General features: G+C 32.5%; 2 protein-coding genes across 15 annotated transcripts in view; one reads left to right on the top strand and one right to left on the bottom strand.

The window, feature by feature from the left end:
* Positions 1–399: 399 nt before the first annotated feature.
* Positions 400–13,559, top strand: LOC133182604 (DENN domain-containing protein 2B-like). 2 transcript variants are annotated; one of them, XM_061317452.1, is made up of 17 exons: positions 400–1,940; positions 3,250–3,357; positions 6,062–6,149; positions 6,273–6,346; positions 6,488–6,631; positions 7,286–7,336; positions 8,330–8,415; positions 8,590–8,659; positions 8,778–8,855; positions 9,168–9,287; positions 9,775–9,837; positions 10,029–10,135; positions 10,292–10,469; positions 11,601–11,724; positions 11,968–12,086; positions 12,250–12,391; positions 12,877–13,559. In XM_061317452.1, exons 1-17 carry the CDS (start codon positions 492–494, stop codon positions 12,969–12,971), a joined length of 3,096 nt encoding a protein of 1,031 aa, XP_061173436.1. In that variant the 5' UTR covers positions 400–491; the 3' UTR covers positions 12,972–13,559. The 2 variants fall into 2 exon arrangements, with proteins under 2 accessions (XP_061173436.1, XP_061173444.1); XM_061317460.1 differs by lacking the exon at positions 7,286–7,336 and having other exon boundaries at positions 401–1,940.
* Positions 13,560–18,509: 4,950 nt separating this feature from the next.
* LOC133182524 (uncharacterized) overlaps positions 18,510–19,079 on the bottom strand; it is a 32,523-nt gene continuing 31,953 nt past the window's right edge. For 4 of the 13 annotated variants that reach the window (XM_061317371.1, XM_061317392.1, XM_061317414.1 and 1 more), the window contains one exon: positions 18,514–18,947. In XM_061317371.1, coding sequence (XP_061173355.1) covers positions 18,754–18,947 — 194 coding nt within the window. In that variant the 3' untranslated portion in view covers positions 18,514–18,753. Of the gene's footprint in view, positions 18,948–19,079 lie in introns of all 13 variants that reach the window. The other 9 variants (XM_061317421.1, XM_061317429.1, XM_061317436.1 and 6 more) reach the window with 7 other exon arrangements.

The following is a 19,079-nucleotide window of genomic DNA, read 5'->3' as shown; positions in this document are numbered from 1 at the left end:
GATGCTTCTGTATTTCCGGAACAATTTTAGCTTTATTCTTTGAATTTTATTGACACCGGAAGTCGGTCGTTGAGGATGATAAACAGTGAAAAAGTCAACGAAAATGTAACATTTGTCGATTTGACAAAGTTACCCAATATAAAGTAAGATAAGCAAAATTAGGCTATTTTTCAGACCGTGATCTCTTGGACAGAAAATATTTTTTTCATTACATTTGAACGCGACAGTGACAGCCACTGAATTGTAATAGATCTAATTTATTCTTGTAGATCTACATGCATTCATTACATTGTAAGTAAGAGTGATGAGTTTATTAATTAATTAATAAATTCATCACTCTTACATTAAATATTATAAGGCGTTAAAGTTATAGACTTAAAAATCCCTTTTATTCAACAGGTCCCACACAGTTGCTACTGTTTCCATAGGCGAATAACATTAACTAAAGGATGTTGTGGGACAAAACAATGAATGATTAAAGTGATTAAAGAATGTCTGAGGAGAATCCAACCACAAGTTTAAGACAACTGCCACCAGGCCAGCTGGAGAACATACGAAAGCGATTTGAATCAGTGGGAGAGAGCCCTCAAGCTTCAGAAAATGGTGTAAAACTGAGACCAAAGCCTCATGCACAATCTAGTCCTGTTCATCAAAGGCCCACAACTACAGTACTAGACTCTCCTGTTAGGACAATTATGAACAAAGAAAAACTACGCCCTAAAAGTACTGCAGTGTTACCCAGTTCTTCACCTAGAGTAGCCACAGTATTAAACAAATTTGAGTCGGTAGGGAATGAAGAAAATTTGAATGTTACACCTAAGCCCAAGACAAGAGATATAAGCCCACATAAATTTACTGTGAAACCAACTATATCAAAGAAACCAAGTTTTACAAAAGCAGATGATCAAGAAAAACCTCCAATTTTAAAGAAGCCTAGCTTTTCAGCATCTGATGAAAAGAAAAAACCTGTTGTTGTGAATAGATGTAGCACAGGAGATGTGAGTGAGAATGATAAACATAGTAAACCTGTCAGTGTTGTACAGAGAAGAACACAGATGTTTGAATCAGTGGACAATACAGGGGAACCCAATACTCTTTCAAATGTGAAAAGTGTCCCACCTCCACGACCTGCTCCACCAGTCAAGCCAAGTTCCCGTCCCCCCAGTGTAAGCACTGATGATCAAGAAGTTCCCTTTTACGCTGAGGTTATTAAAAAAAAGAAAAATTCTGATTCTATGGAAGAGGAGGATGGGAGAAGGCAGTATTGTGAGGCTTGGGACACCAAGCCAGTGAGCAAATTGATAAGCTCCCCTGCTAAACAACCAGCTGTCCCACCCCCACCAAAGAAACCCCCAAGAACTGGGGCACATGATGAATACATGCAAATGAAAAAACAAGGAGTTGCTTTTCATCTTTATGATGATGTGCCTGATGAACAACTCTCACCAGTGTATAGGAAAATTGTGAAGTCTTCAGTTACAGATTCTAATAACAAACCTGACATTAAAATGCCCCGCCCCAGCAGACCCCCTCCTCCCAGGGCACGCCCAGTGACAGTTTCAGGACTAGAAAAGGAATCGTCAGAGATGAAAAGCGAGTTACCCCATAAACCCCTGTCCTCACCTAGTCTTAAAGTGTATGAAGAAGTGAATGGGGGTGATTTCAGTATTAGTAACATTAAACATTGGGATTTACCCCTACCAGTACCCCCCTCCGTTACATCTATCCCAAGTCATGGTTCAACCAATCTAAAGCGCAGTCTAAGTATGGACAGTTTGATGGGAAACCCAGTATATTGTGATCCTGCTCTGACTGTGAAGTCTCGAGATGACAGTGAGATATATATGGATAGTGAAGGGTATGCTATGCCCACTGGAACCCCCACACATCGAGGGCTTGGCAACTCTGCTTCTCTTGATACTGACCCATCATCTGGAGGGGTAAGGATGAAAGTTTTAAACATGTTAAAGATTGTTAGCTATATTTAAGAATTTTTGCCTATAGATATTTTTTCTTTGAGAATGTTTGGATATAGTACGTGGCCATGCATACCCAATGTGGGTATATATATACTGTATACAGGGAAATGTTCGCCTCCGTTTTATTTTCACCCCTTTCACCCTAGACACAAGTGGGCGAATTTAAGACGGGGCGAATTTTAAAGAAAACAGTATAATTTCTTAAATAGAACTGTGACTGGGCGAATTTAAAACGGGGCAAAATTCTTTGCAAGTGTGAAAGGGTGAAAATAACCCTGTATACAGTATACAATGTAATATATTTCATGTATATATTATAAATATATGCAGCATTGTTCATAGGTCAAGAACTAAATTAGACATGTATGATAAATGCACTACTGTATGTACTTATGTTGTTCATGTATGCTACATTTTTAATGTGAATAGAATTAAACATGTTAAATGTAGATGTGACATAATACATACACACAAAATTGTTAATGTAATAAAAATAACAAGAGCTAGGTAACTTGATATTAGTCATTTTACTGAAAAAAAGAAATTGTTTTGCTCTATCCTGAATTATGTATTGATAATTAGATCTTAAGTCATATGAAAAGCTAATAGCATTTTACCATGTTTACAATGCTGTTAGCCTCTATAATGATTTGCTTATTTTGTTCCTAAGTTTTCAGTTTGCTATAAAATTTTCCTGGATTTTATCTATTTTTCAATCAGAGCTTCCTGTTACTTACATTCATGTACCGACAGCTTTATTTTCACATGACAAAGCAACAAACCAGGTGTAATTACACTGTGTCTCTTGATTTCCATTAAACATAAGTGAATTTTAAATGCATTCAGACATTTAGAAATACAGGAAGTCCTGTAACAGAATCCTAGGGATTGCTCGTTTGACACATTTTAAGCTGTGTTGTATTACCCAGTGTTAAAATTTAACTAAAAAAAAAGGTTTTCTAAATTTTTTAAGTTCTCCCTCAAGGAATTGATAAGTACTCAATCAGTTTTAGTAATTTGAAAAAAAAAAATAGTAAATAAATTTTTTAAAATAATTATAATAAAAAGTACAGAAGAAAAAAAAGTTACTCCAGTTGAACGTAACGCTAAATTCATTCTTTGTATGAAGTCTCACAATATAATCAGTATGCATCACCTTATGTTTATTTTAGTGATCTTTTCTTTGCTTAAAAAGTTCAGTTAAAAGTACTTATTGATATTATAATGTATGTGAGCATAATATTTTATTCTTTTCCACATTATTTAACAGATTTGTCGTCCACTAAGCCATGCAGTTATGAAGCAGCTAAAGAAACTGAAACCAGCCATAAAACCGAAGCGAGCATCGGCGAGAGAAAACTGGAAAAAACTGCAAAATGTAAGAATAAAACTAAAAATGCAGTTTTACATGCTTGGGGTTTGATAATCATTTGTGACTAGTTTGCATGCTTTTTAATCATGTTAACATTTATAAATAATAGTTAGAATTTATTGTTAAATCATTAATTTTGTGAATGCAGTTTGACTGTGTTTTGCTTGATTTCTTGCTTTTTTGCGCTCACTTTCCCTCCTCTCACAGACATATGAGACTTTGATCCGCTGGGAGGAAACACACTCTCACAAAATACCTGCATATGTTCCAGAGAGCACTTTAGTTATCCTAAATAATAGTAATTCGCCCAGATTCAGTTAAGTTTTGCCAATGACCAAGAGAAAACGTCCATTATATATCATACCTTAGAGTGAAGAGAACATTTTCTGTTGTTTTCTGCATATCAACTCTTCATGAAAATAATATTTGGATGAAAGATGTTATTAAATATTGATCGTTAACAGAAAAATTCAGACCTGGATGCAATATGATATGAATCAAAAAATAAATGTAACGTAAATCACTGCAACATATTTCACAAAAAGGGGATTATTTAGCCCTTTAAAAAATTCAAAAAATTTCTGAAATTTTTATGAGAAATTAATAGCATCATTGATAGTTTTGAGTCAATGATTTGCATTCCATTGAGCTGCAGTATTAAAGTATATAATAATGTAGGTTACAAGAAAGTGGAAATTTGAAATACTATTGTCTATACTGAAATTTTGAATTTTATTCTTTTGTAGAAGACAGAAAATATTAGTTTCTTACAAAACAATATATTTCCAAAAAAAATTATATACTTTAATAAACAATGAAAATAAAGTTGTCAATGTCCCCAGATTTTCCGTATTGGTAGTTTAATGTTAGAATCATAAAAGGGACATAGCTATATTTATGTGGAGTCAGGTGAGCTTTGTGGTCCTATTTGTTAAAATGCACATCTTTAAGGTCAAGGTCTAGTAAATGAGTTTAGTCTGTCTTTTGGTGCTAGATCCATTATGACGTCATAATTGATTTAATCTTATTTTTTCCCGTATTTTACGGCTATAACAGAATTAAGTAGAAAATGACACATTTTCATGGAATTCAATTTGAAATCATTTCTAAAGGAACCCTGATACCTAAATTCAATTTAATATCATTTTAAAGAAGAGGTCAAGAAGATATGAAAAAACCGTTTATTGAGAGACTGTAGGCAATATTGATACATTTTATTTGTCTGAGATTCAGAAAACTCCCATTTTTATACCTGATTTTCTTCATTTTTCATTGAAAAGGGCAGTTTTAAGTATGTTTTTTTCGTTGCTTTTATCTAAAAATTATGCCCCGATACACCTCAATTTTCTTAGCTACAATTGTAAAAGATTATTAAAGGAATTTGTTTCTCAAGTTTGAGAAATCTGTAGGCACTCTTCATTTACTAGATCTTGACCTTAAGTTCACCTTTTAATAAATGAATTTGAAGAATATATGTCATCTTTGTGTACCTATAAATAAGTTTTTCATCCCATGGTGATACATACCATATATAAAACATATCTAAAATTACCAGTAAAATGTTGGTATTTTTTAATAAACCATTAGACTTTACTTTTCTTAAAGTGGCATATTAAATTTGCTATGAAATCATTTGTGCATACAGCTTTCAGTAGATTATTTATGTATGTTAAATATTCAGCTGTAGATTATTTATTTATATATAGTCCAATGCAGAGAAGGTTGGTCACACAATTATATAGATCTGTCCACTTTGTGACATCTACATGTATATTATACCTTTGTTGTATACCCTATAGGTACCTGTACTCATTATTGCACAACACTCAAAATTTGTCTTTTCTTGCACACTTTTATCAGGCCAAGCTTAAAAAAATTCTTTGTTTGCAGTTGCTGACTTGTAATTTTTAGATTGGGTAGGTAGGTAGGCGTTTTTCTTTTGTTTGTTTTTTTAAAATAGGTTTTATTTTTCAGGTTTTGTTGGATAACAAATCATAGAGATTTTCATAGAGTTACTAATATGCTCCACTTCTTTTAAGCTACAAATTGATAAAAACAAAAGTCAAAAATAGAAATGCAACAGCTTCAGTATTCTGAAGACTTGAATCTTACCCCCTAAAAATTATCTCAAGAAATGGCTGAAAAAAAAATTTGGGTCGGGTGCATTTTAAGTGGGTCAGTAGGCAACTGCAAACAATTTTTTTTTTTAATTTAAGGCCTCACATGTAATAGTGTTCATAGCATCTTATACTGTACGTGTATCATTACATATGAATTTCCTCTCAAGTATCCAATACTTCAATCATCTGATTCAGAAAACCATTAGTGGGGATCCCAGAACTTCAGTAGGTTAAAAATGCTTGCAGGGTATGCCAGATGTCCCTGGTTCGAGTCCTGGTCGAAACTTGGTTTTCACAATCTGTGACATTTGAATACCTTAATGCACTCATCTGTTGATAATATTTCTTCCTTTTGTTTTAAATATTCTGCACACAAATGTTGGTGGAAGGGAATGTATTAATCACAATGTCAGTTGGGAATAGTTATATGCATTCTTCCATATTGTAGCGAAATATCAAATTCTAGATCTAAAGTGAAAAATGTTTTGGCATACTTCTTTAATTTTTATTGCTTTGATCTGATAAATAGACTTATTTAAAATCCATGTGTATGCCTGTTATTTACTTGTTTTGCTGTCGTTGATTAACAGGTGAAGATGAAGATCAACATTGCGTTTGCTGTCGTGCGACAGATGAAGGGAGAACAACACAGAACGGAATCTACAAGTGATAATTCTGGTCAGTTACACACGCATGCATCGTCCTCATTGTGTTCCAGTAAAATGGTCGAGAATAAAATTTAAAATATAATGTGCTGAATGGAAGTATTAAAAGGATTTTTGTATTTATTTTTAACAAAAGATGTTGACAGCCTTGTTGATGAAAGCGAAATCAAGAAGAGAATATCTCATTGTGGGACTGTTCGAAAAAATACGGTAAAATTATCGCAAAATATATAGTAATATCATATATTACTCATTACAAAATGATAAAATCAATATCAACTTCATCTTGAAATTTATCAGTATTTAGTACAGACACGTAATAATTAAATTTTTTAAATTTTTTTCCCCCAGAGTAAAAGTATTCGTAAGGCATGGCAGATCCAGACTCAAACCTACAATCAGATGTTTGATTTCTGTCTTATTGTGGGACTAGAACCCATCAATGATTCACAAACAAGTTACAAACCAAAGATCATCTACAAGTTCCCAGATCTGGTAAGCATATTGCATCACTGTCACAAATACTGTGTAATCACTTATTTTCGTGAGGCTTAATTTTCATTGTTTTCATGGTATGACAGGACCCACCAATTTATGTCCACACCAAATGCTAAATTTCATATAACTGTATCATGTGTCTTCTTCAACTACAAAATCAAATCCCCTCCAATCATAATTTTTTCCTCAATCCACAAAAATTTGATCCTCGAAAATACAGTATCCTAGACCTAGTAGGCTATTTTTTCAGACAGAATGACACAATCTTAAAGAAGCTTACCTTTGGAATTCAAAAATTCATTTTCTGAGTTCAAATACTGGCACTATAAGTAAAGGTTCTTACTTGGCTTGACGAGGGCGCTGTGCATGCCCGAGGCAACTAGGTGAACAGTTACCCCTTGTGCATTGATTGGACTAATGATTAATCAATTTAAATGACCTGTACAAGCATCAGTGTTATACCATGGGCAATAAAATGGAAATTTGTAGTCAGTAGAGTAGAACCTTGCAACAAGGATAATTATGCATAAGCAATGGCTGTTGATTAATCGCTATTTGGGTATAAACACTATGTGTGTTCAGTTTTCACACTTTATATAGAATATGTTTAATATGTAATGTTTGTGCTTCCTGTCTTTGTATGGCTATCAGGGGAAGTTACAGATTGACAGAAATGGCCGACTGTCAATCTGTAAACCAAGGGTAAGTCTCAAAACATGCATGTAAGTAAGGCAAAAGCATGTTTGTTTGGTTTTTCCTAGGAGTTGTTACCTGGATTTGTATTTTATTAATGATTTGTAAATGTTCCTGTATATGGAATTAATTGCTGGCATGCAATGTATGTGATTGATTTTAATATTAATCATAGTTTGTAATGAGGTAACTCATTATTTCCATTTATTTTGTGTGTACTGAAATTTCTATTGAAAATAAACCTGTAACTTAATTATTAGATTTATCTAGTGGTCTTTTCGTTTCCCATTTGTATACATGTATTAGTTATTACATGTATTACACTTGTTTACTTTGCTAGTATTTGTTAGTATGAAGAATTTTGTTTTCACCGAGGCGTGATGTACATGAATTCAACAGAGTTGAATAAGAAAAAAATTATTCTTGTATTCTACATGTACTAGTATTATCAGAACTGTAAAAATTAAAAATGTCATACTGGTGTTAAGCTTGGCTGTACTGTTGTACTTAACAATACCTAATGACTACCTGGTATATATCCCCCTTCCTCTCCCTCCCCCCAACAATTTTTATTATCAGATGCTCTGTTCAGACCATGTTTATGTTAAAGCTATTTACCCTGAGTTAGTCAAATCAAAAGGAAGGGATATGTTACTGGTGAACTGATTTAGCATTGGAGGTCACACATATATCTATGTTTAGCATTTCAAGCATATTGGTAGTACACGTAAAACTTCCCTATGCATCAAAGTTATGGGCATTGTTCATTTTTAAAAAAGAAGTAATGTGAGGTTTTTTTTCATATCTAAATGTTTATACATAAGATATGCAATATTCTATACATATATATAATCATTGTAATGTGCAATAGATACACACTTATTAAATGTATTAGATTTATTCTGTTGAAACAAACAAATTTCAGTAACTATCTTAAATTAATTTAAAAAAGATTTTCAGAAATCTGAAAGTTATAAAAGTAAAGTTTCATTTGATTATCAGGTGGAGAGCAACGCTACTATCCCAGAATTCTGTTTCCCTGATGCGGAGGAGTTTGATGCCAAGTCTGCTTCTGCTGCTGCTCCAAGGTGAGGTGAAGGTCAGGCTTGATAATGTCAAGGTCACTTGAGGAGGTCTTATCATATGACATAACATATTATGAAATTCTTATCACTGAATAACACTGTACATATAGACATGAGAATTGTTCAGCTATAATAAGTAGTAAAGTCTCTACAAATAGTTCAATCTTCTTATTGTAGTGAGTCCTATTCATTTGTGTTGACAAATGTAGAGGGAGAAAGAGTCTATGGTTACTGCAGAAGAATGGTGGTAAGTTGAGACTCGTATATTTTCTCCTTCAACAATCACCATGTAATAAAGATATACAAAATATGCATGGTTCAAACGTGAGCTAATCCCTGATATGTTTGCCTTGTGTTCATTATAGCCCTTCAGCAGTAAAAGCGGCCTACCAGAGGTTATCTGTATTGTCAGCCCAGTGGATGCCTTCAGTATGTATAATGAGGTCAGTGGATGTTTACTATGAAACACACTTATAGCGAGATGTCAGGGATGACTGATTTTGATTTGTTATATATGTAATTCTTTATATCTGTTCAGTTTTGAAACTACAGGGAATGAAAAGCACTTTGCTGTAAGAAGGAATTAATGATAAGTGTGTTCACTGTAACAGTGTTTTACTGTTCATGTTTATTTTACCATCCGTAATCTGGTGTACAAAACCAAAAGCCAAATTTATTTTTGTCAGATGTGATATTACCGGTACCTGATATTTGTCATTTGAAGCCGTAATAAATATATATATTGCATTACATAGTTGTTGGATGCTGCTGAGAATTGCCGACACAAGTCATTAGATCTGGCTCGGGAATTACTGTCCGCAGCGTTTGGCAGACCTTTACCAGAGCCAGGGAAACTCGTACAAGTTAGAACACTGGTATGTAGTAATATAGAAGTTCCTGTGGCAACAAAGTAGTTAAACTACTAGAAGTCTGGAGGTCATTAAGAAATTTCTACTTATGTAAAGGTGGTTGACCTCTATATATTTGGGTGGGTGGGGTTGTCGGAGAAGTGAATCATCTAACTAATGCAGGACTTATTACTGTAGTGTAATTATCGAAATTTTGCTAGAATTAAATCTTAGTTTAATGAGAACAGTTTTTATAAGACTTCTTCACACCACAGAAGCTCTTTGGACAAAACTGTCACAAATCTTGCCAATAGTTGCATGTTATGGTTACGTATAAGAAACAGATGAGGTAATTTTTACTACTCACTTGGAAACATATTTAGAATGTTTGAATCAGGTTTTTTTAGAGAAAAACTGATGAGGATAATGTTTCTGCATGACTCTCATCTGACTATAAAAGCTAGTGGGTCTTTCATTTGGATTATAAATATGGATAATTCTTGCTTCCTTTCAGGATGAGAATTGGGATACTGGGACTATTCTGTTATCCAGACCAGAGGACTTCAGAGTAGACAATGTAAGACTTTGCAAATATATCTGTGAAATGTTTAGTACAGCAATGCGCACAGAATATCAATATACAATGTACATGCATCTATATGTGCATTGCTAGAATTATACATGTATCAAGAGGTTTAAGTGATGTTTTAGTGATTAAACAGCTTTAAAATATGTTTTGAAATCCACATATACATTGTACATATGCAGGTGAATCGAGAATACCTGTTATCTAAGCTGGGAGTAGACAAGCTTCTGAAACTGTTCTCATGTATGCTGCTAGAGAGAAGTGTTCTGTTTTGTGCCAAAAATCTCAGGTATACCGGTTAGGTGCCATTTTTCAAATTACGGGGCACTTTGTACTGATCTTGCAAAGAATTATCACATTAGGTGTACTTATATCACAAAAAGAAACACAGATTGAATTCAAAATTCTTATTGTTTTTGATTCACAAATATCCCTTTTCTTTCAGTATCTTGTCTCAGACAATCCATGCTTTGGTGGCTTTGCTGTACCCCTTTCGGTGGCAGCACACATACATTCCAGTTCTACCAGAGTCCATGTTAGATGTCACGTGTTCACCTACCCCTTACATTATTGGCATCTTGTCTTCCCACCTTCCATATGTACTTAAACTTCCTATCAGTGAGGTATGTCATGTAGACTGAGCATGGTCATATTCAGATTGTGTGAACATTTCCAAGCATTACATGCATAAATATGTGTGTATAATCAGTACCGATAAATATAATAAGTTTTTTTTTGCAATCAGAATTCACAATACATTTACATGTATATGTGCATTTATAGTAATAGTTACTCATCTTTTGATATGCTTGATAAAATGGTTAATAAATACACAATTGGCAAAATTTGGACATGAATTCTTTAGACTTGCCAATATTTCATTCCTGCACACACATGCACTTGTATGTAAAATATCTCTTAATACTTTCACTTCTTTCAGAAATTGTCTAGTAAAGAGGTAAATTAAAAACCATCATGATAAGTACCATACCTTACAGATATTTCTACATGTTTACCCAACTCTGGTGTCTCATTATCCATAATATTACCTATATGTACATGTATTTTAAGTATTGTGCATTTGTTATTATCCAAGATTGCCGACATTCCCTCAGCTACATATACAACAGTTATGCTTTGGCCATTCTAGAACTTAGTTTTATTTTGAGATTGGATTTGTAATAATTTTGAAATGTGAATAATCAATGCCAATGATTTTCTGGCTGTAATTTACTTAAAAGTGTAATTTTAAGAGGAAGTATTCATCTGTCAGTGATTTATTATGCCCCAATATTGAAGATTGTCCAAAACTTAAAACTTGAGCACAACATTTGAACAACCTGTATTTGAGAGAGAGGGTCAAAGGTCACATCAGATCAAGATAAAGAACTATGACTTGAGAAGTCAGAGCTTTCAAAATCTTCCGGTACCCCAGAATTGTACCGGCCAAAATATTCATTGAAGAAAACTTCCATAACATTTATATTAAATTGCTTCTGCCAGGTTCTTGCTATTGTTGTAAAAGTACCACCTGTTTCAAATCTCTGAAAGCCCTGAGAAGTCAAGAGTCAAACATTCAGAAGTTTGTGCTAGGAAGCATTTAGCAACAGTTATCTGCTTTCATTTATATTTACAGCAGCAAAAGAAGTTATTAGTATTACTTACTAGTACATGTTCCTGTAAATAAATCAAAATGGCATTCAGATATCTACCAATAATTTAAAATAATTTAAAACAACTTTTTGTACTTTCAGATTGTAATATTTGACCTCAACAAGAAACAAATGTTAAAATGTCAGGGAGACGAGGGGATAATCCTACCAAAAGATATCCACAAAGCTCTAAAAACAGCACTCAATATGTGTAAAGTAGATGCAGGTAACCATGTGACATTTTCTTCTGGGTTGGTTGGATTTGCACAGTGGGAACATAGTCATTTGTTTTCTAAGTAAAAAAAAAAAAAAATTACCCTTTGATATATATATTTGTTCATTTTCAAGTTATATCTTTAGAGATTTTTTTGTTCGAGGCATAATGTGAGAATCATACATGTTGGGTACTAAGTAATTTATCTGTATCTTACTGAAAATCATCAATTAACAATAAACGTTTACTTATCAGATGTAAAGATGGCCTCCAATCTCATGATGTCCGAGGCCTTTCTGCGCATGTTTGTGGAGGCAGTGGGCCATTACGCAGAGCACATCATCACACAACAAGATGGCGAAAAAGTCTTCCAGGTAAAATACACTAGATTCTGTAAATCATTTTCCTACTTTTGTACCCCAAAACAATGTTTTATTCCTTGTGTAAATTAGTATAGTGGAGTCAATTTTATGGATTTTGTTAGATGACTTGTATTTTCTAAAAGACTACGGGTATATAAAGCTGTTTGTTTTGTAGAAGGAGCACTTTATTCAGGATTCCCCCACGGAGAGCATGGCTCAGTTTCTACAGTGGTTCTGTGAAACACAGATGTTTGAAGTCTTCATCACAGAGCAAACAGAGAGAAATAAATCAGCCAAAAAGAAATCTAAAACTATAGGTACACATATACTGACAGAAGTATAATATACGCAAATAAAATATTCAATTGCTTTAATAGTGTCTTGTGATTATATGGGACAGATTAATCCATTTGTTTCCATATAAAGTCATTAGACCAGAATAAAGTATTCTTTATCATGTGAAATTTATGAAAAAGTGCAGAATAAAGATTTCTTAAATTTCTAATTCATTGAATACATGTATTAAATATACACAGTTAAAAACCAAATGGTAATGCATGTATTTACCAAAGCCTTTGTATTCCATGTCCATGCAAGAACCTAGTTAACACATTGAGCAATATACCCTTTACATAAAGTATACTTGTACAAGTAGATGAATAGGATATTTCACATACTGTGTAATGAATGTACTGTACATTTGCTCTTCATAATTATCAAAATCCAAAATGCTATAGGATAAGAGAAAGTTCGTGTTTTTTTTTTGTTTTGGTTTTAATGAACATGCTTATATATATTGTAGAACTGTTTAACCAAAGAATAGTGGAAGCAAGAACAGAAAATGTAGATAAAAAGGGCAAGAAAAATAAAGGACTGCTGAAAATGCTGATGACATGAGATGTCTACAGGGCATGTCAAAATTTGTGATAAAAAATTACAGGGTTAGACAAAAGTTTACAGCTAATAGAAAGGTGTTAGTAGTGTGATAGTTTTTAAGTCTATACATTCCTAGAATGTGATATATACATGTATGTAGTAATATAATTACATAGTACTTGCATCCTTAGCCAGTATATGAAGGAAATCTTCCCTGACCATGATTATTTGTTTTGACATGCTTAAGTAACAAGATTATCCTTGTTGGGATAATGTAAGTTCAGAAAAGTCAGCTAAGTGTCTCCCTATAGTGTCTTATCTGTATGTGGCCAATGTTCATTGTTTTATATCTTGACAGTTTTGTTTATCTGTTAGTTAGGGTTGTGTTGTTGTAAATTTTATACCTTGTCAAACTTACAAAGTTCCATTATTAGATCCATATTTTTATTATTTTATCACGTTTTCTTCTGGTTATCATATTTTACTTGTACATGTAATACATGTATACTGTAATAGGTAAGTGCAATTTGAATGTTACAAGTACATGTACAGTGTATATTCTGTAATGTGTGTAATTCAAAGAGAAATACATGCAATTGTTGCATCAAATAGCAGGCATTAGATTCAAATTAATTTTAATATAATTAAATTCAACCCAGTGTCTAATGTGTAATATTTCCTTTTCTTCCCCAAGAAAAGTTTTAATGTATTGCATGTATTCTTTTAAAAATATTTTTTAAATGGACAGAGTCTGAATATTTTTACTGAACTGATTCAGATAAAAGTGAACTTATCATGTCAGTGTCTTAATGAAATATCCATACTTAAGGTACTGATTATTAGAAGTGGATAAGTCCAAAATGACAACATGATTACATATATATACAGCTTTATCTGTTATTTCATGAGAAATCAGTTCTGCAGGATTGTGTAACAGTTTTATAGATGGAAAAAGTCCAGTCTGATGGTTGACAATTTTGAGATTTTAAATGGTATAGCCAGGAGTAGGCAGCTATTCATTATCATGGAATGTGAATTTATGAAGTTGTTGTTGAATAGCTCAGGCATTTTAATTCCAGCCATAATTCAGAGAATGCATGATAGGCAAGCAATGTAAATTTTAATGATTTGATTCAGATTTGCTCTAATGGGATACTGTTACTTAGATTTTATTTTTTTTTTAATTTTTTAATTTTTTTTTTTTTTGGTCATAGACAATCAGTTTTTATTGTTTTTTTAATTTTCTTTTTAGTTTTAGATGCTTAATATTAGGAAATCCGGGAGACATAAACAATACTTACAGTTCTAGTTCTGCTTTATTCAAAACTGCTTTTAATACACATGTACACATAATAAATTTGGAGTAGTCCCTCGATTGAGAACTACTTAAAGCATCTTACATTAATTAGCTTTGTTAATAGCATTAATGAGGGAAGATTTCAGATGTTTGATCTGTGATATTTTGCTTATTGTCCAGTATGTAACAATTAATTATACTGTAGAAAATAATTAGAATTGACTTTATGATGAATCTCAATTAGGCCACATATCACTCTTACTTGACTATCTGGAAAAACAGACCCCAGACCCTCAAACCAGAATTCAGAGCAATGTCTTACCTACATAGCGCCAGTCATATCAATTCCTGAAACAATCTTAAGACCTTTGTTTATGCTACCACATCAGTGTAATATTTATCTTTATTTCTATCGATCATTACTACAGCAAATTTAGTGCTATCTGGTGCATTTGTGTTCCTGTATACTGAGTATCTCTCTACTGTTAAACTTACAGTTTGTAAATACTTACTAAATTAATAGAGGGTGGGGGGGGGTTCACCTGTTCATACAGTGTAGTACAGTTGAACTTCGGTATCCCGAACACGGATATCTCGAATACCATGGATATGTGACGAACTGATTTTAAAGTCCCAACTGCTTATTCCTTAAGTATCTCGAATCTTTGGTTATCTAGAAATATTTTCTTGGTCCCTTCGAGTTCGAGATAACGAGGTTTGACTGTGTATTAAAGTGATGGTCAATATACACTGGATATTGATGAGGGTCTCAGCTTTATTTCTATGTACATGCACTGATATTTCCAAGTTACATGTAGAATTAAAAAAAAGGTAAACGTTTCAGAATAATTATCAACATCTTTCTTATACAATATCGGAAATTTGTAAATTGGCAAAGATTACATACTGTTTACATGCATGTCTATTTGAATTGCATATTTTCGTATGAAATAATTACTTACAAGTGTTCATTCATGTATAGGAGAAAAGCTTAATAAAATGCATATAGCTTTTACCAAAACACAAAATCTTACTTCAATATTGCTTACGTAATTCAATAACTGTTGATAATGTATTGAAACATTGTATATATCACTATTACTGTTATAATCATGTTCCATTATCATGCATTCCACTGTGTAGCCTCAAAGTAAATTCCTTTACATTCTGCAGTAGACTGTGATTTGTGGTTCTGTGCTCAATAGTCATTCATGATCTGCTATTGACAAATTTTTTTATAAATTAGTAATTATGTGCAATGTTGTAATAATATACATGTATATATATTTAATGCAATTTTGTTACATTATATTAAATTTCTTACTGCCAGAAACTTTTTTTTGTGTGCGTTTCGTAGTTATATGGCAGGGTTACACAAAGGGAACAAATTTTTTTCATGGGGATGTATAGAAAAATTCTTCAAAATCTTCTTTGCAAGAACTAGTCAATTATATGTTAACATGATGTCAGATAGTTTAAGTTCAGATTTGTTTAAATGATGGCCCTTTGGGATAAGGTGAGGCCACATTAGAGGAACAAATTGATATGGGGGGGGGGGGGAATCTTAAGAACAGCAAGGCTTTGATTACCCTTATTTTAGAACTTCATATTGATGCTTTAAATAGGTCAAAACTTATTTTTAGCCCAAATTTTCAAAGAATCCTTCGGGCGAATTTGGAAGATTGGACGAGGCGTTTAAAAATTCTCTAGAAATTCCTACGTAAGGTATTATGTACTGGAACATGTAAACATAGTATTCCCCATGAAATTACTGTATCAAGATAATGATGTATGTGTTTAACATTTAATTTTATTTCTACAAATAATTCATAATTTGAAGCTTCCTTTAATTTGTGCTACACAAGGTATGCAAAAATTGAGTCACATTTTAATTAAATGGATAAATTTGATTTCTTTTGCAAAATCACTAGGTTAGATTGATGAAATTTTTTTGCGTGAGCAGATGGATCGTTAACCTTTGGGTGAAAACCTGATAAATATAGAAAGGAAAATCAGTTACAGATCTCTTTGTTAAAATTAAGACTCTAAGAATTCAGTTTTTGTCCTTTTTTTATGTCTTCCCCATTCCTTCCTAAAACAGATCTTTTATATCTTTATAAAAATAAAAGAAGCTGGTAAATAACACAGATTTTGGCAGGGGTTTGACAGAAATCTGAATTATAATTATTATAGATATATGAAATAATTCATAAAATTCAGGTACACGTATAAGTAAAACTCTTACAAAGAATTAAAAGTTTTCCAGTCCCTGCCCTATACAGTAAAACTTGTTTAGACTGAACATATATATAATAAAATTCACAGTCCCCAGGACTTCACTGTAACTGAGTTTAACTGTCAAGAAGACAAACCATTTTCTACTATTTTTTTATTTCATTTTGTAATATAATGAAAAAATAATAATTATAATATAGAATTTATAAAATATTATAAAGTATCAATCTATCATTGCAACAACGAAAACAATATCATGATGTAAATAAGATGAAAATGTACAATGTTACATGCTTTCTCACAACTCATTTTTAGTGCTGCTGCACTCTCAATAGATCAACTAAAAGAGACACAACTGGCCTTGTTAAATGTTACACAGACACTGTACATGTAGATCATGTTCTGTAAATTAATGGTTCATATTTATACTGAGCTAGTGAATTTCTGTTTAATACTAGTGCATCATCGTTCACAATGAGCTGGTGATTTTTAATGGAAATGGCAATGTATTCTATCAATCATTATACCTGGTAAAACACCTGCAATTTTTTTTCCTTGACTTGATAAAAAGCAAGAAAATACATACACAGTAATAAAGATATGGAAGCAGACAAAGAGTATGCATTGTAAACAAATGTACATAAAGAGGCAGCGTAACAATATCATGGTCACTCAATGAATTAACGGAATGAATTAAACAGGAAATAATCGATGTATAACGACTTTAAATCAAAGCTCACAACCATATCTGTATACACAGGGAGTATACATTGAATGAAGAAGTTAGAAACTAGTTATTAGTATTAGTAAATTTTAATACATGAATATACTAACATTAACAAACAAATATCTTATATAGAGTAAATATCATTCCAATGGAATGTAATTGTATATATTGAGAAAAGCAGTCCTATGGTAGACAAGTTTCAAAGATGATCACGTGGCAAAACCATTAAAAAAATGATGGAATGTAGTCACACAACCACTGTTTTCTAATTTGCAGAAAAGAATTTGTATCTTCTCAAAGTATATTTTGAATTACGATGGAATTGGGCAACACAACCTCAGTTTGCAAAATGTGCAAGACAAAAACAAAAACATTCAGTATAAACAAACAGCACCAATGCTATAACAAGAAATCATAAACCTACAAATGAACAGTATCTTAATACATCTGTAAATTACAAACAAATCCCAAAGATATTTTTGAAACAAATTGGGTAGAAATTGAATAAATTTCTTTGAAACATAATCTCCAATAAAAATAGCTGCTAATGAGGTAGTATATATGTCACACCAAGCAGAAGCTACAGTAAGCAAAATTACAGATGCATACTTAACAATATACATTGATAAAACTACAGTGAAATCATGAGTTTTCCTGGGGATTTAATTTTCCTGTTTCCCTGGTATGAAGAAACCTAGGAATTCACGTCCTTGAAATGTTAAAATATCAAATATGTGACAACTGAACCTTCTTTAACCAAGAAATCAAATTCCCACGACCAATATTTTTTTTTTCTCAAACTCAAACCATGAAAATTTAACCCCATGAAAATAAATGATTTTACAGTAGTTTCCAAACATTTCTTTGGCTCTGTTAAAATCTGTCTTTTTTGAGATTATTGCTTATTCTGACCATCTGCTCCAAATTTTCCTTTGAAATTATAAACATGAACACTTTGTTTCAGAAAAAGGACTATAGCATCTTGGATTCCATTACAATTAGTCCTGAACCTTAAGCCAGTTTTTCTGATTAGGAATTATACTATGTGCCCTGTGCTTGCTAATACTGGTCAACCAAAAACTTGGTTTAAATCTACATTTACAAAAATACTCACTCCATTTTTGAATTTTAGTAGCACTGTTAGTCTAGGAATATACTATTAAAAACAATGTCTAGTGAACATGTATACATGTACCTCAAATAGGAGTTAACTTGTACATACATTGAATTCTATCAGAAAGCAGATATAAATCCACTACAATTTATAAATTATTGCTGCAAACATGACATTTAAATCACAACATCATTGTTATTAGCCTCTATCTTTTAAAAAAAGTCCAATCAAATCTTTAAAAAAAATCTTGCATAAATATATTTTTTTTAATATCACACTGAATGGGTCTTCCAAATCTGCCATTTATATCAGTTTGAAAAATCTTCTAAAATTCTTCTGTAACATCAGACAAATTGTTCAAGAGTTCAGACATCACTGAATGTTAAATATATTCCGCTTTAAAATTTTTCCAGGCATTGGTCACTTTTTATCACATGTACATGTTCTCCTGTCTGCGGTGGTGTGGTGCTATGAATTCCGAGCTCCCCTGTCTTCTGTGATACATTGACAAATTCTCAGAACTCCCAAGGGTCTGCCCCACCTCTAGGTCTTCTGGGTCCAGAACTGGACCAGTGACTTTACTTGGGGACCCAGACCATGTCTTTCTTCTTTTGGCTCTCTCAACTACAAGAACAAACCATTGTGAAATAATTTAATTCACAAGAGTACTATAGAATGCAAATTAATTTTTGAAATATTTCAGTACTTACTTTCCCAGAAAATTAGGTTTTTTGCTTTTTTTTCTAATAAGAAATA

The sequence above is a fragment of the Saccostrea echinata genome, unplaced genomic scaffold (genome assembly GCF_033153115.1).
Source record: "Saccostrea echinata isolate AGI-Se365-2 ecotype Australia unplaced genomic scaffold, CSIRO_AGI_Sech_v1 ptg000001l, whole genome shotgun sequence".
Classification (NCBI taxonomy): Eukaryota; Metazoa; Mollusca; class Bivalvia; order Ostreida; family Ostreidae; genus Saccostrea; species Saccostrea echinata.
This window is presented reverse-complemented; position numbering and strand designations above follow the sequence as displayed.

Excerpts from the sequence above, each read along its gene's own strand:
- LOC133182604 (XM_061317452.1), top strand. The coding sequence starts at position 492 with ATGTCTGAGGAGAATCCAACCACAAGTTTAAGACAACTGCCACCAGGC. Across the intron at positions 6,150-6,272 it reads ATCTACAAGTGATAATTCTG|ATGTTGACAGCCTTGTTGAT; the intron begins GTCAGTTACACA and ends TTTTAACAAAAG. Across the intron at positions 11,725-11,967 it reads TATGTGTAAAGTAGATGCAG|ATGTAAAGATGGCCTCCAAT; the intron begins GTAACCATGTGA and ends TTTACTTATCAG.